Source organism: Cupressus sempervirens, chromosome 10, assembly GCF_028749045.1.
Source record: "Cupressus sempervirens isolate cs-2001-9-10 chromosome 10, ASM2874904v1, whole genome shotgun sequence".
NCBI classification, from domain to species: domain Eukaryota; kingdom Viridiplantae; phylum Streptophyta; class Pinopsida; order Cupressales; family Cupressaceae; genus Cupressus; species Cupressus sempervirens.
In genome coordinates this window covers 745,681,067-745,703,589 of record NC_143127.1, presented here as the reverse complement: position 1 = coordinate 745,703,589, position 22,523 = coordinate 745,681,067, and the positions used below count along the sequence as shown (strand labels likewise).

The 22,523-nt window shown below is 35.8% G+C and overlaps 3 protein-coding genes across 3 annotated transcripts in view; 1 reads left to right on the top strand and 2 right to left on the bottom strand.

The window, feature by feature from the left end:
• Nucleotides 1–6,362: 6,362 nt before the first annotated feature.
• The window catches only part of LOC149536044 (UDP-galactose/UDP-glucose transporter 3-like), a 40,784-nt gene continuing 24,623 nt past the window's right edge, over nt 6,363–22,523 (bottom strand). The window contains exons 4-7 of the mRNA XM_089803130.1: nt 7,790–7,820; nt 7,463–7,566; nt 7,253–7,374; nt 6,363–7,163 (exon numbers count right to left, since the gene is read on the bottom strand). Of these exons, the coding sequence (XP_089659256.1) occupies nt 6,764–7,163; nt 7,253–7,374; nt 7,463–7,566; nt 7,790–7,820 (657 nt within the window). The 3' untranslated portion in view covers nt 6,363–6,763. The remainder of the gene's footprint in view (nt 7,164–7,252; nt 7,375–7,462; nt 7,567–7,789; nt 7,821–22,523) is intronic.
• On the top strand, nt 11,613–13,605 carry LOC149536046 (uncharacterized). The gene is made up of 3 exons (XM_089803131.1): nt 11,613–12,263; nt 12,379–12,531; nt 12,673–13,605. Exons 1-3 carry the CDS (start codon nt 12,050–12,052, stop codon nt 13,098–13,100), a joined length of 795 nt encoding a protein of 264 aa, XP_089659257.1. The 5' UTR covers nt 11,613–12,049; the 3' UTR covers nt 13,101–13,605.
• LOC149536045 (uncharacterized) lies at nt 16,007–18,629 on the bottom strand. Its single transcript, XM_089805639.1, has 5 exons — nt 17,758–18,629; nt 17,386–17,618; nt 17,118–17,270; nt 16,576–16,976; nt 16,007–16,438 (listed from the first exon to the last, which is right to left on the bottom strand). The coding sequence occupies exons 1-5, from the start codon at nt 18,429–18,431 to the stop codon at nt 16,022–16,024; spliced, it is 1,878 nt and encodes a 625-aa protein (XP_089661765.1). The 5' UTR covers nt 18,432–18,629; the 3' UTR covers nt 16,007–16,021.

The window sequence follows — 22,523 nt, the reverse complement described above, 5'->3', positions numbered from 1 at the left end:
GCCCCATTTCTCTTCAATCTGGTGTGACCTTTTGTAGATTCAATAGTCTGGATGATTATTGTTGTGCAATGTTTGTGTTTATTATGGAAAACAAATTTTAAGAGCTTTTTTCAACATCTATATTTCAAAGTTTATTTTCTTGGCTCTTATGGCTACGAGTGGGGTTTCCACAAGTCTCATTCTTGCTGGAGCCTCTAGTTGCAATGGATCTTCTCTCGAGTTGAGGTCACAGGAGAAGGAGCCATTTTATGTTAGCGAGTGCCAAAAGTTAAATAAAGTTAATGGTTGTTTTCCACGTAGCCAAGATTGGCCTGTGCTGGTTATTCCTCCAGAAGCAATAATGGAGGATGTGGACTATTTGGCCACACATGCATTGATATGCAATTTTCTTGGTATTCGAATTTCCCTGGAAGCTCTGGAAGCTTGGATTCGCCATACATGGCAGGTTGAAGGTGATATGGATATTATGTTGGCCGGGAACAACTACTTTTTGGTGAATTTCTCTTGCATGTTAGATCAGAACCAAGTCTTTGAGGGAGGCCCATATTTTTATGACAGTGTAGGTCTTTTTGTCAAACCCTGGCATCTGGGGTTCAATTCTGCTGAGGATCTTCCTTTGAGAGTTCCTATTTAGGTCCATCTGTTGCGACTTCCTTTGGAGTTCTGGCGTGAAGATATCTTGCGACAGATTGCCTCTGTGCTTGGAAAGCTGACTGCTATAGCCCATCAATCTTTGGACAAAAAGGTTATTTCCTATGCCCGTATTTGTGTTGAAATCGATTTAAATAATCCTTTGCCAAATTCTCTAAAAATTTGTCTTAGCTCTTCTTCTTGGGTCCAACAGCTAGACTATGAATCTATTCCCTTCCGTTGCCGCATTTGTCATGTGTATGGTCATTTACAACATCAATCCCCTCAAGCCTCCAAAGGCAATGGTACCCCTGTTGGGTTTTCTGGCCCAAGGATGGCTAATGATGGTAAGGGGAATGGCCAAAATGTTAGTGGAAAAGGAACTATTCAAACTGAAAGTGTAGGTAAAGGGAAAGCTCAAATGAACACTTCAAGTCAGGGGCCAAGGCCATCCAGTACCACTGGTCCCGATAAGGATGGTTTTATCTCGGTTCGAAACCATGCTAAGGGACGGGGTCAAAAGCAATCTCATCTAGATCGGCAAGTGGACTTAGGGTTTAATCGTTTTGAGGTTCTTGACAATATGGTTATAGAGGAAGGTATTCCTGCAGAGGCTCAGTGTGCAGCTACTGGTTCAGAGGGGAGGAGTTCTACTCTTAGTGGCAACCAGGATGTTGTAGTTCAGCATATGCCAGAGACTTCTATTGGCCTTGAGTCTGGTGCCCTTGTGGTTTCTCCTACTCCACAGGAAAAGGATGTTCTTTTGGCAGATTTGGTTAAAGATGTGTTTGCCTTTGGTAAAGGAAAGGGATCTTCTCTTGCTTTGGGCCTGATGCAAAGACCATTTAAGAAAGTCTCTTTTGCTACTCCCTCAAGAGTTGGGCGAAAGCAGGATTAGGAAAAAATTAAACTTACAGGAGATTTATTGGTAGAGTCTAGGGTTGTCAAGACCTTGGATGAGCATTTTCCCCACTCTACTCAATGATTATTCTCTCATGGAATGTGAGGGGGTTGAATAGCATCCCCAAACAAAAAGCTATTCACGAGCTAGTGGTTGAGCATTCTCCGGATATCCTTTATATCCAAGAGACCAAGCTTGCAGTGGACTCCATGTTTAGATGTGCTCCTAACATTTGGTTTCTAGGCCAATGTCAGTGTGTTGGTGCTTTGGGGAGCTCTGGTGGTCTTACCATCTACTGGGATCCAAGAAAAGTTACGCCACTTTACTAGGTCTCTTGCCTCTCGACTCTTTCAATGGTTGCTTCCTCTCTAGAAACTGGAGAGATGCTTCTTGTTATTAATGTGTATGCTCCTATTGATTTCCCTGGCAAGTGTAGGCTCTAGGATCATATTAGGCATGTCAGAAGTTGTCATCCTTTCTTGCCTTGGACTATGGCTGGAGACTTCAACTCTGTTCTCAGTTTAGAGGAGAAGAGGGGTGGGTTGGCTCACTTGGGTCCTTCTTCTGAGCTTCTTCGAAAAAGTATTGATCTTTTACATCTCTCTAATGTCAAACCTCTCAATGGACTCTTTACTTGGAACAATCGAAGGGTTGGAAATGATGCTATCTCAGAACACTTGGACAAGTTCCTTGTTTCTTGCTTTGGGAATTCTAGCTCTCTTTCGCTCTCTTCTGAAATTCTTGATTGGAGAGGTTCTGGCCATTGGCCTATTAAGCTCATAGTGAATTATGTTGTTGTCCCCAACAAAATGCCATTAATTTTTTTAAATTGTGAAATGTTTAAAGCTTGGCTTGCTTCCACGACCACATGACATCCATGCACACCTATGCAAAACATATGGAAAATGGTCCAAAAAAATAAATTGTGAATTGGTTAGGCCTAAAAGATGTTTGTCATATTGGTTTGGACATGACCTAATGGATAGTAATCACAAGAAGTATAAAATAGTGACACGTCATATAAAGTATCTAGATGTCTTATTTAAAACTAAAATGCCTTATAATTGCTCAAATTTTAAAATACTTCACCCCAATGTTGTCGCTTGCTTGAAAATGTAAATGTCACTTTTACAAAAAGTGATATGGTAAATATTGGTCCTATATTGTATATCATTCCATTTTGTATTTATAAATTTGTTGGAGGTAAAAAGTATTTAACTCTTAAAGACAATTACTATGTACAAATAGCATTTCACAATCTTAGATTCCTCATAAACATGTCCATATACATCACTATGGGCTACACCATTGCACCTCATCCAGTGCAACCACTAGTATAAAATATTATGGGCTTGCAACTTTGTCAGCAACAAAATATCAAACTAAATTGATACGTGAACTTTGAAAGGTAAACTTAATAGTGAACTTGGAGATGATTTCAATAGTCTTGAAAGACATAAGAAGCATTTTAATCCATCAATTTTCTCCATCAGGTTGTTCATCTCAAGATTCAATATAAAACTCCTCCGATGCAATTAGGCTAGGGTCTCATCAAAGGGGGCTTCTTATAAAATTGAGTGTAAGTTGCTTCCTATTTTTTAGGAATTTTTTTTAAGCTAGTGGTTCCATGAATTATGTAGTATATTGAAGCTGAAAATTTTAGCTCCAATATTTAAGGATGGTGACATTATAAATAAGTTATAAAATTAATTTTCCTCAAAACTCTTTTTCACCTAAAAATCTAAAATTCAAAGATTTAACAAGTGGCAAAAGACATTCCTAAGCTGGTGTTCTTCTTTTTAGGAGATGATTCCAAATAATCCCATAGCAAAACAAGAGCTCTGGGAGAGCTTAAGTCCCTGCCTTGTGCAACAACTAGAAGGATTGATAATAATAGTTGACAATATTGAAACAAATATGACGTGTTATCAATGTTGAAAGCTAGTTGAATCAAACGTAAAAAAAAAAAAAAGGGTATAATAAATCGTAAAAGAGTTAGTTGATGTTAATTCTTCATCAGTAAACTAATTTTGGGATAATTTGACTTATATGAACCCTTTTTTGGGCCATTTATTTTAGAATCTAAGGACATTGCTATGATGAGGCTTTATATTATTTTGATAAGAAATTTACACTTTGTATATAATTATGAAACTTTATATTATTTTAATAATAAATTTACACTTTGTATATAATTATGAAATAAAATATTCTTATTGTTACAAATATTTTTAAAATTTGAGTTGTTGACATGGTTGAAAACTTGCACACCCCCAATTTGTTGGAAATTTAAAGTATTAAAATTTTATAAGTTTAAAAAATGATATAATTACTTAATTATAAATTTCTTAAAAGAAAATTTTCTAAAAGATTTTTGATGTATGAAAATTATAATTTATTTCCAAACTAAGATGAATTAGTGTAGTCAATTATATCTTTTAGAAATATATTTTGAATTTTATTAGACGATTATTATGTAAATTCAAATACACTTGATATTTTATGGCTTTATGTTTAATTTGTAGTATGTATAAGCAAAGTAGAATTATTTAATGTTAATATAGTTAAATGTGTATAATGCTCTTTCTCACTAACTAAATGCATAAAGATAAATTTTCTTTATTTAAGATAAATATATGTGAAAAAAATAAAGATTTAAAATAACTATTTATAAAAAATAAAAAATAAGATTATCTAAAATAATTTTTTTTTAAAATATATAATTTTTAATAATTTAAATTAATTTATATAAATTATAAATAATAATATAATTTAATAGATTTATATTAATAAGAGAACAACTAAAAATTTCCAAGTAACACAATGTATTAACAATAATTGGTGAAATTAATATCAAAAACTTGTTATATGGAGTATTTTGTACATAGTTGATGATTGTTGTACACATGTAATGAATCAAGATTGTGTCTCATCTGAGTCACCACATACCTATTAATAATACTGTCACCACATACCTATTAATAATACGGTCAGAAAGTGTGACACGTGGTGATGAAAATTATTTAAGTATTCAATAGACCACGTGGATAGCGTGACTGTGAACACGTTGATAGGCATGATATAGGCCGTTTTGAATAGAGCCCGGCTTACAGCGAAAGTAGAACGAAGGGAATGTGCAATGTTTTCTCAACTGTTGGATTAATTCACCATGCAGTTGTGTTCGTGATGCTTTAGCAGAGATTAACCTCATTTCTCTCTCGCTTTTCCTTTACTCGTCCTTCTCACTTTTCCTTTACTTGGCCTTGGACGTAAGTATAGTAAAATGTTGCAGTCCAGTACAGATTTATGTTTCTAAAATTTGGTATGTCCAAGAGTACCACTGTTTACACAACTCCACTAACTTGCCAGGTAGTGAGAGTGGCTTTCTTCCTTGATAGCATGCTTCTTTGTAATTTGATGGGCCTTTGCATATCACATGAGAACAACATGGGGGAAGCCAAATATGCAGAGAAAGTGGAACAGCCCATTTCTCAAACTTTTGCATACGTTGTCACCTCTGTCTCCATAGTTGTGTTGTTAATTTTTGTCCTTCTAATTGTCTGGAGTATGTAGTTGCCAGAGATATCTCTTGCCTAATCATGATAACAATTTAGTCACCTACTCCGAGGAGCAAAATAGAATTTCATTTCGACCTAAAAGATCTAATGATTCATGCATGGCCTATTTACAAGGCTTTTCACAAGGAATTTATTTTAATAGTGTAGGAAATTTATCTGTATTGAATGGGATTGTGTGCAGAGCAAAAATATGAGGCAGTGTGTAGAGGAAAACTGGATTGCAGGGGAGCTAAGGAATAATTCATACAAAATAGATATTATTATTTTGATACATGGCAGGAGCAAAAGGGAATGATATAGTTCTAGAGTTTGCTAAGGAAAACTATTAGGAGGGGTTAAATTGACTGGGTTTTCGGCTTGGAACAGTTTTCCATATCATAGCCTCCTGGATTGTTCTTCTTTGTCGAAGAACCCATCAAAGTAATAATAGCAGCATTGATTTACCAGTCGTTTAAGAAAAAAATCAATCTAAAATAAAAAGAACTATAAAAGGTTTTACAACAAGGATGTGTGACACCTATTAGGAAAACAAAATGTCTAAGCCAGAATTCAAAAAAGGGTTTTTACAACATGAACTAGAGACAACTATTTGCAAAATCGTTAAGCTAACTTAAAGAGAGATCTTCACGGTATAAAACTGTTTCACAAAATGCTTCACTTAAAAGCACAACCAAAAAACATGGGCTCTTACAAGGCTGTAAAATTTGACAAAATTCCTTCCTCAATTTTGCAGGCTAAGTTCACAGGAACAAAAAAACAAAAGCCAGCAATGTTTTGAATGAATATTTCTTAATAAGAAGGTGCCCAGAGGACTTATTTAGCAAAATTTTTTGCCGAAGTAGCTCCAAAAAGATCACCGGATTAAATTTATTGGGCAGGCCTCAAACTGAATTCAATAAGCAGACCTGAAACTTCAAGCTTTTGGTAAAGGTTGACGTACATATGCATGTGCGCTGCCCAGCCTGGCCCCTGCACACCTTCCTTACATCTCCACGGATGCAAATTATTCTATCAATATCGTGTTTAATTGACACTCTGCGCATTTGGTTTGGAGAGTAGTTCGGTCAAAGATGAAACTGTAGAACACTCTGGAACCCTCGCTGCTGTAGAAATCAAAGAACAGTCTGGAATAATCGCCCGAAGTCTATAGTGGATTCTGACACTAATTGCATCGTATTTTTTCTGTATTTTCTATTGTAAAAAATAAAAATAACCCCCCGGAAAATTTCTCTCAGCCAATCAGAAATAAGAAATTATATCTGAAAAATAGATTTTAAAAAATACTTCTATATCTCTGAACTTTACAATCTTATGTAAATTAATTATGTCTTTCTTGAAAACCATTAGCTCATGAGACCACTGCTTCCTAAAAAAAATAGAGCTCAAGCCCCCTCATAGGACCCTTCCCTTAGATCAATAGTTCTGAAAGGAAACACAACAAAATTGATCTTCATTCAATCAAAGCATGAAGAGCACACCCACAGCTACAAACCCAACGCATGATAAGCCCACGGCAGTGAAAAAATAGCCATCTTCCTTTAGATATACTTTTTAACTGGATATACAGCTGAGTAATTCTGCATCTAAGGAACATACTTAAAAGAACATGGAAAGAAGATATTCCGTCTTCAGTTAGTAAACCTCAATTTCATCCTTAGATTGATTTGGCTCTTGAATATGTCCGTTTCCATTTCAAGTAGATTTGATATGTCAAACCGCCAAATACCATAAATACACTGACCCATTGTGTATTTGATAGTGGGTTGCCACTAAATAATGATGAGACGAGAATGCTAAAAAACTTGCGCACAGTGGTTATGGTAGTATTTGCCAAAGACCCAAAGAGACTTATAGTTGTAAAAATGAAATTCTGCCCGATTGCCCCACAAACACAGAACCACAGTATATCCCATGCAGCTTCAGGATGCTGCTGGCAAAACTGGACTGCTTCGAACCCACCGCCACCTGGTAGTAAAAACATGTATATGAAGGAGTAGATAGAGCCCCAAAAATTCATCCCTAGCATGATGTCCCATCCACTAGTTTTGGGATACCTGTAAATAAACATAACATTGAGAATTTCAATGGATTTTCTCAGAGAGATTCCACTACTACATTGTAATGAACATGCGGAGAGAATCACCTTTTCTTAATGTTATCCTGAGTAGAATTTGTGTATCCATCCAAGAAGAGATTGACAAGACATAGCCCATAACCCAATGGTGCATTTGGGTGGGCAAGTTTATTTACAACCTTTGAACTAGTCTGCAACAAAAGAGGCCTCTCAGGAAATGTTTGAGTGGGTGCAGACAAACAACATGCAACCTTATAAAATATTCAAAATATATGATACCTTGGACAGAGCAAAAAGAGATACACCACTAGCAACGAGAAAGGTACAAATGTATTCTGGTACAGTATACTTGATGCCATAAAATAGTGCTCCCACCAGCATCACTGAAATGCAAAGTAGTCCTTTGGTTAGTCATTTGCTATTTTTTTTTAGAATGTGACTGCTCACATACTTCTTGTTTGAGTAAAAAAAGGCTGGCAGATCATTTTTTTTTCGATGCAAAGAATTCTGCCAAATGAAAATAAACGTAATAACCTATTATCGTTCTTTACACAATCTCTTCAAATTTGCAGAATTACAACAAGGTCAAAAGATAAAAAAGCATACCTGGAATCATTTTTGAGGATTTCGCCAGAACCTGCAACATCATAACAACATTCAAAACATGGAGAAAAGCATCAGGATAGCAAGTTTGAAATCTCTCCAGACTGAAGATTGGTTTAGAAAGTAATGTCAAATAATGAGAGTACTGCTAGATTCTTCTAAGAATTTTTTTTGGGCATTTAATAGATAATTTCAAGGTAATAAATTGTCCGTGACAGCTAAAATGAAATGGACCACTCAAAAGATCAATCAAAAGAGGGAGAAGCATGCAGCATAAAAGCAGAGAGAGAGGGAGGAGAGGGTAGAGATCAAACAGAAGAGAGAGAAGCAGGTGGCATAAAAGTGGAGAGAGAGGGAGGAGAGGGGAGAGGGAGGGAGGAGGGGAGAGATATAGAAATGACTAAAAGAGGCAAATGGCGCTCAGAAGTAAATCCAACTACAATTAAGTTCTAGTTTAAAAAGATGCTATGCTGTTCTAGTTTAAAAAGATGCTACGCTGTGAATTGAGATACAGGGGTTAAAATGTTAAACAACAATTAGAACATTATATTATTATGACGGTTACCGAGTAGCTGACTTGGGTTGCATGCAACACATATAATAGACAACAAGTTTTGGATAAGTTTGAGTAATTGATGAAGGTAGTAGCATAAAGTAGCAAGTTTGGGTTTTTGGGTTTTATCTTTCTAGTAATGTTTTTGTGAATCACCTGCCTAGAGATAAGCCACACTGTCCTATCATACACTTGTGTGAATGTGATTTATGATAATACCTAGGAAAACTGACATATAATGAATACTTGGTTTCTAAAATGTTGTTTTACAAGTGGTGGTCTGAGCAGAGTGGAAGAAGGTATGTTTGCTATATGTGAAATATAATATATTTTAACAAAATCTCAAAAAAAAAAATGTAACTTAACAAAAGGCTGTTCCTATAGCTCAAGTATCAAAATGAAGTTAACTATTGCAGCATTAGGAAAAATACATTAAGTTACTTTAACAATTGATCACAATCAAAATTTAGGTGGACTTCAAAAAGGTTGTTTTCTTGAATTTCTAAATAAACAGCTGAGTTTGCAAAGGAACACTCTCATGGAACACATAGCAAATAGAAATTTATGTTTTTATGTATTTTCCAAAGACTAGGACTCAAAACTCTTGGACGTATTGAGAAGCCGAAGACGTAGCAATATTAATGATGTGGATAGCATAATCGCAATTTTATTTGCAGTGTCATTCCTAAAGAAATTATTTGTATCTTGCAGTCCCAGAAAGCCACCTGAACTTCATTCTTTGCATTATTAAGGAACTTTTCAATGTACTAGCCCACATAACAACCTATCAGCATATTTCTTGATTAAATACATTTTAATATATTGCCTTATGAGAGAAGCTATTAATCGGTGATTGAAGCTTAGCAATAAAGTTCATCATGAATAAAAGCAAATTGAGTTGATAAGTAGCTAAAGAGGACTTTGCAGGCAATGTAGAAATTGAGAAAGCTTATATGTACTTCGCAGATTCTCAGAAACTTGAGCTGATGAACAAACATACAATCAGCTAGTGAAAAGTAGAACAAAGAAGGATATCAAGTGATCTAAAAAAGTGAGTTGGTAAACAAACGTACAATGAGCTAGTGGAAATTAGAACAAACACAGCTGATAAATTCAAAAGAGGGTTGAGCTATAACAAACTGGAGAGAAGCACAAGTAGGAGGAAAGTAGAAGACAAAAGAGGACAAACCCTAGGGCAAAAAATATAATGAAAAGTTTCTAATCTTCAAATTGTTGTTTTCTTCTAAGGAAGATTCAACAATGCAGGGTCAAGGATGTATTAAACCAAGCACCAAATAAGACTGCATCAACATTGGCATGGCCAAAACACTGCAAAAATTATCAAGGAGGTGCATGTACACTACAAAAATTATCAAAGAAAGGCATTTATAAAGTGAGAACATTGTTTTCCATTCAAAGCTCACCATGGACAAATATATTTTTCGCAAACACTCATATGCCATTTGTATGGATACTTTGATACAGCACTTGGTAATGCTTAGTCAGAGAATTAGGAGCTATTGCATCAGTGTGCAAAAGGATTCATTAAAAATCAGTACAAGCTTTAAAAAAATGAGCATTGTAGTATATCACTTGTCATAAACTGGGAGAAAATGAAGAAAAGGTCTAGACAGGGGCACAAGGAAGAATATAATTAATATTAACCTTTCGTAAAAGAACAATTCAGAAAATAAAGGTCAGGAAGAAGCTAGAATAGAAGATGGCAGCAACTCAAAACATAAAACTAGCCTCACGACTTGGTAAAACTCACCATATTAAAATATATTTAAAGTTGAACCCATAAAATAAAACAACATGCAATAATAAAAGAATGTTGAGAATGCATATAGCTACAAGAACTGTTTAAAAATTGTTCAAATCATGGCAAAAAAATTTTTAAAAAACAAATTTGGAAAAAAAATTGTTGGCTGCCCAGTTTCTAGCACAGGTTATGATAACTCGCCAAAGAATCAGTAAAAAAACTCAGCTAAACAAGTACTAAATAGAAACTCACCTAACTGATTTCAAGCAGTTTGTCAATCCAATCTGACTTGCAAGTTCTTGACAAGTTTTAGACTTATGAGAGAATGAGAAGGTAAGCAAGCAATGGAGATTGGAGAATAAATAGATAATATTTATGGAGGCAAAGTAGAAAGAGCAATAGAAGAGAGGTGACTTTTGGGAATATTCAGAATCAAACAAAAAGATACTATAGATCTTAGCCACAGGATATGTTAAATTCATAGTTCCAAAAATCGCCATGAAATCGCCGAAATCGCGAAAAGATTCATGGCTCCCGATTTTTTTGGAATCGGAAATCGCTGGTGGCGATTTTTTCTTGTGAATCGCCTGAATCGCCAAAATCGGCGATTCATGGCAAAAATCGCCAAAATCGCCATCATGAATCTCCAGAAATCGGCTGCGGCAGCAAGGATAGAAAGTTCAATTTTTAAAAAAAAACACATGTTTTATTTGCTTTCTAAGTTGACTTTCCTCTTTGTTATAACCCTAAAGAGCCTTCTATTTGCTTAGTATGAGTAGAAGAGAGGAAGAGTGAGAGAGAAGAAGAGAAAAGAGAATCCATAGGTTTCCAACCGGCAAGAAAGAAGAGCACCAAAGAGATCAGAAGTCCATTTGGGGAGGCCATAAATTGCATTGGGAGCATTAAGGAGTCAATATCAACACTCCTCAACTCATTTGCAAGAGGTAAGTGTTGGGTTTTTTTTTGCATGTTAGTGTAGTATGCATTTTTTGTTAAATTTTTTTAGTGTTCATTTGCAAATCTTGAATGTTTTTTATTTTTAGTTTTACTAAATTGCAAACTAGGGTTTGTTGTTTTGTAGTTTTTGTTTATTAGTTGCAAACTTTGATTTTTTACATGAATTTTTTTATTGCAGCAGCCCTTTGCTTTCATTTTCCAATTTCCACAATGGGTAAAAAAGATGAATGCTGGAAATATAATGAAGAGTTTCCTGGGAGAACCAAATATCAAACAAAATGTATATTTTGCAAAGAAAAAATAAATTCGGGAGGTATATATAGATTGAAATACCACATTGCTGGCATACCTGGCCATGATGTCACAATTTGCACTCAACAAACCGTTGAGGCAAAACGCTCTTGTTTAGTGGCATTAGAAAAAATTGAACAAGACAAGTTGACTAAGAAAATGCAACTTGAAGGGTTAAGAGGTATTGGCTCCCGTGCTCCCACATCCGCAACCGCATCTACATCTGCAAGTGCATTTGCATCAGCTTCCGCATCCGTAGGTTGTGTTGGGGAGGGTTCTTCTAGGCCTCCTTTTCATCCTAGTGCTAGTGCTCATGTGAGTGTTAGTGGTAGTCGGTCTCATACTGAGACAGAGTCCAACACCAACCTATTGCGGCCTAGAGTGCGGAAAAGCAGAATGGATAGTTACTTTGTGCCCCGCACTACTCCTGGCTCCCAACCCACGCTTGAGGGCATGGGTTTGAACAAGGAGATTCATGATGCTGCCAGAAAAGAGATTTGCAAATTCTGGTACTTTTGCAACATTCCATTTATTGCAGCCAGGTAATTGATTCTTTTTTCTTTGTTATCTTCAAAGTTAAAGTTAAAAGTAAAAGTAAAACTTTAATTATATCTACTTGTTTTATGATTTTAGTTTTTGACATCTAAATTTCTAATCAATATCATTATCTATTTGTGACAGGACTCCTTATTGGCAGAACATGATAGATGCAGTTACCATTTGTAGTCCGGGGTTTAAAGCCCCAACTGAGGCTAAGTTGAGTGGATACCTCCTGGAGGAAATGGTTGAGGATATGAGGCATGAGCTTGAGGACAACCGAAAGGAGTGGATCGAAAAGGGTTGCACCATCATGACTGATGGTTGGACAGATAGGAGGGGAAGAACACTCCTCAATTTTCTTGTATCCTGTGGAGGTGATTGATCATTCTACTTTCCTACATACATAATTTTGAATCGTGATTGACTATTTCAAATTTTGATTTGTTGATTGCTAATAGTAATTATAATTTGTTGTTTTGTTACTTGTAGGATATACCATGTTCCTCAAATCCATTGATGCTTCTGCTCATGTAAAAAATGCCACATACTTATGTGAGGTTATTGAGGAAGTTATAGCAGAGGTGGGGGAACAACATGTGGTGCAAGTGGTGACGGATAATGCAGCAAGTTATGTTGCTGCAGGTAAACTTTTAACTTTTTAAGTTTTGAAAATAAATTTATTTGAATTTTGAACTTTTTCTAATTCTAACTTAGAATTTCTAAGTTTCCTAAGTTCTAACATGTTTGAAATTTGAATTTCTAATTATCTTAAAATTGTTGTAGGCAAACTTTTGATGGAGAGGCACCCCACCATATTTTGGTCCCCTTGTGCAGCACACTGCCTTGACCTCATGTTGGAGGAAATTGGCAAACTTGAGTGGGTCAAGTCATGTGTGGAAAGGGCAAAAAACATATGTAAGTTTATTTATAATCATTCATTTGTCCTTAGCACAATGAGGAAGTACACAGGAGACAAAGAGTTAGCTCGTCCAGGGATCACGAGGTTTGCCTCGAATTTCATCACCTTGCAGTCCTTGTTGACATCAAGGGATGATTTGAGGAGCATGTTTGTTGGGCGGGAGTGGATTTCATCTTCCTATGCTACGACCACTGCAGGGATAGATGTGGTGGATTGCATATTTGATGATGATGGTTTTTGGAAACCTGCTAGAGAAATACTTAAGGTAATTTTATTGCAATTTAACATTTAATATTTTACAGTTTACTATGCTAATTGTTTAATGATTTAGTTTTACCTTATATTATTGAATTATTCTATGTTTAAGTTTTGACTCAAATTTTTGTTTTACTTTATATGTAGGCCACTGAGCCTCTTGTATCTCTCCTACGAACTGCTCATGGGGAGAAGCCCTCTATGGGCTACATATATGAGGGCATGGATAGGGCCAAGGAGGCCATTAGAGCTCAGTATGCAGGAGTGCAGGAGAAGTATGCCCCTATTTGGGACATCATTGATAGGAGATGGTAGAATCAGCTCCACAGACCCATCCATGCAGCAGCTTACTTTTTGAATTCAGCATTTCGTTTCCGTCCTGACTTCAAGGCGGATGAGGAGGTTCTCACCGGATTATATATAGTGATCCAGAGGTTGAGTACTGATGAGGATAGCAGTGTTGCAATTATTGAGCTTGATAAGTTCAATAATAAAGAAGGGCCACTTTTCTCTAGCAGGGTAGCCATAGATGCTCGGGAAACAATACAGCCAAGTAAAAATTAAATAATATATTCAATGTTCATGAATCTAGATTCTAAACTTAAAGTTGATTATGTAATTTTAGAGTTAACTTGTAATTTGTAATTTGTAAATGAGACTAATTATTTTTATTTTCTCTTATTTCAGATAGATGGTGGCAAATGTTTGGGGCCACAACCCCAAAACTTCAAAAAATTGCCATTCGTATTCTGAGTCAGCCAAGCAGCGCTTCTGGATGTGAGCGCAGTTGGTCCATGTTCGAGCACATCCACTCGAAGAGGAGAAACAGGTTGACAGTGCAGAGGTTGAATGATCTTGTCTTCGTTCATTACAACCTCCGTCTTAGGATCAGACAGATTTTGGGCACTGACTCCTCTCCGATCATTCTGGAGGAGATTGATCTAGAATCAGAGTGGCTCACAGAGGTTGTAGATCCAGTCTTCACTGAGGAAGACCGTGCGTGGATTGACCAGGTGGATATAGAGGCTGAGGCAGCTAGAGCACGTTCTTCAGGCATTGGTAGACGCACACGTGCACGCACAGACACAGGCCCTAGCGACATTCGTGAGCCCATCTTATATGTGGGAGATATGGCTCGACAGTCCTCTAGGACCTACATTAGACGCCTTGCTACTAGGCAGACTGGATACTCAGAGGCTGAGGCTGAGGCTGTAGCCGAGCTTGAGGATGATGTTGAGGATGATGATGACTATGAGCCTGAGGCTTGAGCTGGAGCCTTGTTTTTATATTTTGTTTACAGATATTGATACTGAATCATTGATAGACATATGTTTCAAAGTTTCAAACTTTCATGGATCTTCATCTTAGATTCTTACATAAATTTATGATTTGATGTCTTATGGATCATCTTACATACATTCTATGATTTAAATCATTATGATCATTTGATTTCTATTTACTTCAGCTAGCCTACAATTTACATTTTAGAATCTTAGATAACATAGTTACGTATGTGATGGATTTTATGTTTCATGTTTATGTATGTTAAGTTTTAACTTCTATTTGATGATGTTATAGTGTGCTTAAGTTATATTCAATAAAGGGTGCATGAAATAAGTTTTAAATTGTTAAAATCTTTAAATTTAAAGGGTTTTTTCAAATTTGCCAATTCATCGCCGATTCATTGCCGATTCACGATTCGATTCGGCCTTGCCGATTCCGATCCGATTCCGATTCACGTTTCTTTGATTGAATCTCATAGATGAAATTTAACCAAAGAAACGTGAATCGGAATCGGATCGGAATCGGCAAGGCCGAATCAAATCGTGAATCGGCAATCAATCGGCGATGAATCGGCAAATTTGAAAAAACCCTTTAAATTTAAAGATTTTAACAATTTAAAACTTATTTCATGCACCCTTTATTGAATATAACTTAAGCACACTATAACATCATCAAATAGAAGTTAAAACTTAACATACATAAACATGAAACATAAAATCCATCACATACGTAACTATGTTATCTAAGATTCTAAAATGTAAATTGTAGGCTAGCTGAAGTAAATAGAAATCAAATGATCATAATGATTTAAATCATAGAATGTATGTAAGATGATCCATAAGACATCAAATCATAAATTTATGTAAGAATCTAAGATGAAGATCCATGAAAGTTTGAAACTTTGAAACATATGTCTATCAATGATTCAGTATCAATATCTGTAAACAAAATATAAAAACAAGGCTCCAGCTCAAGCCTCAGGCTCATAGTCATCATCATCCTCAATATCATCCTCAAGCTCGGCTACAGCCTCAGCCTCAGCCTCTGAGTATCCAGTCTGCCTAGTAGCAAGGCGTCTAATGTAGGTCCTAGAGGACTGTCGAGCCATATCTCCCGCATATAAGATGGGCTCACGAATGTCGCTAGGGCCTGTGTCTGTGCGTGCACGTGTGCGTCTACCAATGCCTGAAGAACGTGCTCTAGCTGCCTCAGCCTCTATATCCACCTGGTCAATCCACGCACGGTCTTCCTCAGTGAAGACTGGATCTACAACCTCTGTGAGCCACTCTGATTCTAGATCAATCTCCTCCAGAATGATCGGAGAGGAGTCAGTGCCCAAAATCTGTCTGATCCTAAGACGGAGGTTGTAATGAAAGAAGACAAGATCATTCAACCTCTGCACTGTCAACCTGTTTCTCCTCTTCGAGTGGATGTGCTCGAACATGGACCAACTGCGCTCACATCCAGAAGCGCTGCTTGGCTGACTCAGAATACGAATGGCAATTTTTTGAAGTTTTGGGGTTGTGGCCCCAAACATTTGCCACCATCTATCTGAAATAAGGGAAAATAAAAATAATTAGTCTCATTTACAAATTACAAATTACAAGTTAACTCTAAAATTACATAATCAACTTTAAGTTTAGAATCTAGATTCATGAACATTGAATATATTATTTAATTTTTATCTGGCTGTATTGTTTCCCGAGCATCTATGGCTACCCTGCTAGAGAAAAGTGGCCCTTCTTTATTATTGAACTTATCAAGCTCAATAATTGCAGCACTGCTATCCTCATCAGTACTCAACCTCTGGATCACTGTATATAATCCGGTGAGAACCTCCTCATCCGCCTTGAAGTCAGGACGGAAACGAAATGCCGAATTCAAAAAGTAAGCTGCTGCATGGATGGGTCTGTGGAGCTGATTCTGCCATCTCCTATCAATGATGTCCCAAATAGGGGCATACTTCTCCTGCACTCCTGCATACTGAGCTCTAATGGCCTCCTTGGCCCTATCCATGCCCTCATATATGTAGCCCATAGAGGGCTTCTCCCCATCAGCAGTTCGTAGGAGAGATACAAGAGGCTCAGTGGCCTACATATAAAGTAAAACAAAAATTTGAGTCAAAACTTAAACATAGAATAATTCAATAATATAAGGTAAAACTAAATCATTAAACAATTAGCATAGTAAACTGTAAAATATTAAATGTTAAATTGCAATAAAATTACCTTAAGTATTTCTCTAGCAGGTTTCCAAAAACCATCATCATCAAATATGCAATCCACCACATCTATCCCTGCAGTGGTCGTAGCATAGGAAGATGAAATCCACTCCCGCCCAACAAACATGCTCCTCAAATCATCCCTTGATGTCAACAAGGACTGCAAGGTGATGAAATTCGAGGCAAACCTCGTGATCCTTGGACGAGCTAACTCTTTGTCTCCTGTGTACTTCCTCATTGTGCTAAGGACAAATGAATGATTATAAATAAACTTACATATGTTTTTTGCCATTTCCACACATGACTTGACCCACTCAAGTTTGCCAATTTCCTCCAACATGAGGTCAAGGCAGTGTACTGCACAAGGGGACCAAAATATGGTGGGGTGCCTCTCCATCAAAAGTTTGCCTACAACAATTTTAAGATAATTAGAAATTCAAATTTCAAACATGTTAGAACTTAGGAAACTTAGAAATTCTAAGTTAGAATTAGAAAAAGTTCAAAATTCAAATAAATTTATTTTCAAAACTTAAAAAGTTAAAAGTTTACCTGCAGCAACATAACTTGCTGCATTATCCGTCACCACTTGCACCACATGTTGTTCCCCCACCTCTGCTATAACTTCCTCAATAACCTCACATAAGTATGTGGCATTTTTTACATGAGCAGAAGCATCAATGGATTTGAGGAACATGGTATATCCTACAAGTAACAAAACAACGAATTATAATTACTATTAGCAATCAACAAATCAAAATTTGAAATAGTCAATCACGATTCAAAATTATGTATGTAGGAAAGTAGAATGATCAATCACCTCCACAGGATACAAGAAAATTGAGGAGTGTTCTTCCCCTCCTATCTGTCCAACCATCAGTCATGATGGTGCAACCCTTTTCGATCCACTCCTTTCGGTTGTCCTCAAGCTCATGCCTCATATCCTCAACCATTTCCTCTATGAGGTATCCACTCAACTCAGCCTCAGTTGGGGCTTTAAACCCCGGACCACAAATGGTAACTGCATCTATCATGTTCTGCCAATAAGGAGTCCTGTCACAAATAGATAATGATATTGATTAGAAATTTAGATGTCAAAAACTAAAATCATAAAACAAGTAGATATAATTAAAGTTTTACTTTTACTTTTAACTTTAACTTTGAAGATAACAAAGAAAAAAGAATCAATTACCTGGCTGCAATAAATGGAATGTTGCAAAAGTACCAGAATTTGCAAATCTCTTTTCTGGCAGCATCATGAATCTCCTTGTTCAAACCCATGCCCTCAAGCGTGGGTTGGGAGCCAGGAGTAGTGCGGGGCACAAAGTAACTATCCATTCTGCTTTTCCGCACTCTAGGCCGCAATAGGTTGGTGTTGGACTCTGTCTCAGTATGAGACCGACTACCACTAACACTCACATGAGCACTAGCACTAGGATAAAAAGGAGGCCCAGAAGAACCCTCCCCAACACAACCTACGGATGCGGAAGCTGATGCAGATGCACTTGCAGATGTAGATGCGGTTGCGGATGTGGGAGCACGGGAGCCAATACCTCTTAACCCTTCAAGTTGCATTTTCTTAGTCAACTTGTCTTGTTCAATTTTTTCTAATGCCACTAAACAAGAGCGTTTTGCCTCAACGGTTTGTTGAGTGCAAACTGTGACATCATGGCCAGGTATGCCAGCAATGTGGTATTTCAATCTATAGATACCTCCCGAATTTATTTTTTCTTTGCAAAATATACATTTTGTTTGATATTTGGTTCTCCCAGGAAACTCTTCATTATATTTCCAGCATTCATCTTTTTTACCCATTGTGGAAATTGGAAAATGAAAGCAAAGGGCTGCTGCAATAAAAAAATTCATGTAAAAAATCAAAGTTTGCAACTAATAAACAAAAACTACAAAACAACAAACCCTAGTTTGCAATTTAGTAAAACTAAAAATAAAAAACATTCAAGATTTGCAAATGAACACTAAAAAAATTTAACAAAAAATGCATACTACACTAACATGCAAAAAAAAAACCAACACTTACCTCTTGCAAATGAGTTGAGGAGTGTTGATATTGCCTCCTTAATGCTCCCAATGCAATTTATGGCCTCCCCAAATGGACTTCTGATCTCTTTGATGCTCTTCCTTCTTGCCGGTTGGAAACCTATGGATTCTCTTCTCTTCTTCTCTCTCACTCTTCCTCTCTTCTACTCATACTAAGCAAATAGAAGGCTCTTTAGGGTTATAACAAAGAGGAAAGTCAACTTAGAAAGCAAATAAAACATGTGTTTTTTTTAAAAAATTGAACTTTCTATCCTTGCTGCCGCGACCGATTTCTGGAGATTCACGATGGCGATTTTGGCGATTTTTGCCATGAATCGCCGATTTTGGCGATTCAGGCGATTCACAAGAAAAAATCGCCACCAGCGATTTTCGATTCCAAAAAAATCAGGAGCCATGAATCTTATCGCGATTTCGGCGATTTCATGGCGATTTTTGGAACTATGGATTCAACTTTCAGTGAATTTTTATCCTTTTCGAACTTCATCCGAATTTTATGATATTTAATATATTTAATGTAATATTATTTTATTTTACAATGATATTAAGTTATTTAGTTTAAATTGTTTAGCAATGTTAAACTATTGACCATTTTATGGATTTAATACTAATATTTAAAAATACATAAATATATATAACTTAAATTTAATGTCTATTATTTTTCTCAAATTTGTACCCTTACAAAATTTGATTTGAATTTATGATCAATGAACTCAAATTCGAATTCAAACCTTGTGACTTATCTATGGATATTCCTAGCATCAAAAGACCAATGACTATACAGTAAGACATAATATAATGGGATGAAGGAAGCTTTAGGTGGAATAATCTATGAGAGGAGTGCAAACAAAAATCATATTATCATAGACCATCCCCTACCAAGATCTCATATGCATGAATGGATACAAAAATTGAAAAACCGATTTTAGGTGCCTTCAGATTTTTTAATGAAAACATTTGGAGATCATGACAATAAATTTACAATGACATCAACTTATCTTTGAAAATCAATAGGTTTTATAATTCGAAAAGTAGGGTCAAGATGTTAATATGCTAATCGAAATATTATCTAATATAGTGTCAAAAAGACAATACCTATAATCTAAAAAAATGAAACAAAATTGTTAAATTAATAAATGCTAACACATCTATAATAATAGTAATATTATATGAATTAAATTAAAAGTTAAGTGAAAGTTTAATTGTTAACTTAAAATGAAGATTAAAAATAGTAATTTAAAAAATCTATAGTTTATTTTGCACCTTTCACTATAATTACTATTTGTTAAGCAATATACAATTACAATGAGTTGTATTATATGATATTGTGATAGATTTTTATCCTTTATTTTTCTACACCTTAATATTTTTTTTATATGTATTTGAACGATATTTTATTGTTGAGCATAGTTATGGACAACCAGATGGAATAAACCTAGATAAATGATTAAAGCCATGTGTAAATTGAAGAGCAGACTACATTCTTTGGTCTTATGTTTTACGTTGTTTCACCACTCAAAGGATGGCAGCTATTTGTGAAGAACCTCAATTTTAACAGCTGAAAAATATAAAATTATTATTTAGTTGACATTAATAGAATTGTTTAATTTATGAAGTGTTATTATTATCAAATTTTTATATTAATCAATAAAACTTTGAATAGGTATGTGTGTTCTTATTTTCATCATTAGTTTCTTTATAAATATCACATTTTAATAGGCAAAAGCCTACAATGCAACGGTAACTTGCGAGCCTCTCATGTGGGAGGTCTTGGGTTCGAATCTACCTTCGCTTAACATATAATAATAATTAATTCAAACAAATAATAATTAATCTAGGCTTTAGCCATTTACCGATAAAAAATAATAATAATAGAATATCACATTTTAATATAAAGAAACAAAATTGAATATAAATATAAAAATATTACAAACCTCACCATGTACGCAATATAATTATAAATTATGGCATTCTTTCTGGTACTATACCTTTCTTCAATACCTATATATACTCATTTTGTATTTCACTTAATAACCAATTTCTTTCACGACTTTGTTGTATTTCCAATGCTCTTTAGTCATCGGATTTTGTTTTCCTTTTGTAATATTCAGATTTTTCAATGTACAAACATATGATTATTACAACCCTCATGATGTACGCAAAATAACTATAAAATTATATGTCATTCTTTCTAGTACTATACCTTTCTTGAATACCTATATATTCCCATTTTATTTTCACTTAATAACCAATTTTTTTTGTTGTTGTATTTTCAATGCTATTTATTCCTCGGATTTTGTTTTCCTTTAGTAATCTTCAGATTTGTCAATGTACAAATACACAATTCAATCTCTGATACCGGCAATCAAAAAAATTGCACAAAACAGCTGGTAAAGTGGTGGCAGTGAAAAACATATTGTTGAATATTTTCCTATGTTCCACGGAGTTTCCGGGACGGGGACGTTTTAGGGGACAGGGACGTGTTTCCGGTACGGGTATGGGTCGAAGCCAAAATTTAGGGGACGGCGATTAAAAACATAGGGGATTTTTTTTAATATAGAGACAAAATTCAAATATGTATATCATAACATTGATAAACCATTCACCATAGACATTTTAGAAGATAAATACATGGAATATTATCAAATGGCAAATACTAAGTGCTTCCATTATAACAATCACATACATATATAGCAAAAATTAAAATGCCTAAAGGCTTCAAGTATCATGCTGAAATTAGAATGAAATAAAGAGAAGTCCAACTAAAATAGTTAGTAAATAGTAAATACCGAACGCAGTCTTGCCTCACTAAACACAATCTTTGCTCATTGCTGCTACTGCTCTTATGCTTTTTTCCTTCCTCTTAGCAAGTATGTTAAATCGAAAAATGAGTAGAAGAGTTAGTGTTTTAATGGACCAAATATGGGTTGCATATTGTTATTATGTCTTTAAGATGACTAGGGGCCACACGAACAACAAAAATTAGGAAAAAATGTTTTTTTGGGGATGGTTTGCCTTTACCAGATTGACTGGAAAAAAGGGGACGGCCAGCAGTTTTGGGGACGGATAGGGGACGGCAAAACTGTCCCTGATACTGCTGGCCGTCCCCAAGTTTCCTGCCCAAAAAAATTGACCGTTTCGGAGACGTTTCTGAATTTTTCACAAAATCCGTACCCGCGTCCCCGTTTCGTACCCGGTACGGGTACTAGGGTACAGAGGCAGGGGACGCGTCCCTGTGGAGCATAGATATTTTCCCATCAGTGTACTTCCATCTTGATTATTTTCAAGAAGATGTCGTCCTTACAGATAAAAGCAGGAAATAGTCAACCTGGCCATCCTATTCCAGGAAGAGGTCATCCTGTTCCAAGAAGAGGTTGAACCTCTTCCTCAATGATTTGGGGTCACAGGGCCCTAAGTGCCTCAGGGTCCCCAATTAATTTATTTTTCTCCCAGGTCAGCCTGCTTTGTTCTCCCAACCAAAAACTAATATAAAAGGAGGCTCAGGATCTACATTTTAACAATCCATGAATCCATAAGCAACCAAGCACACGCAAGGTATCAAGCATCTACAAGCTTGCAAGCATTTTCAAGCATTTCCTCTTTGCATCAAGCTTCTTTCTTTAAAGTGGTAGTGGACTTTGGCTTCTAAAGAGGAGATCTATCATTTCAAATCACTCAAGTTCTTCTATCATTCATCATGGCATGTCAAATACATTCTTATTCATGAGGTTTTTAGCTTCTTTGATTTCCTTTTGGGTTCTTTGAGTCAAGGCTATTACATTTATATACTTGATTGCATATCAAATTCCATTCCATCTACAAAGGTAATTGTATCTTTCATTTGATATATTTGATCCTACTACATGTTAGAATTTCCATTACATTTACATTTCAATTTCAAGG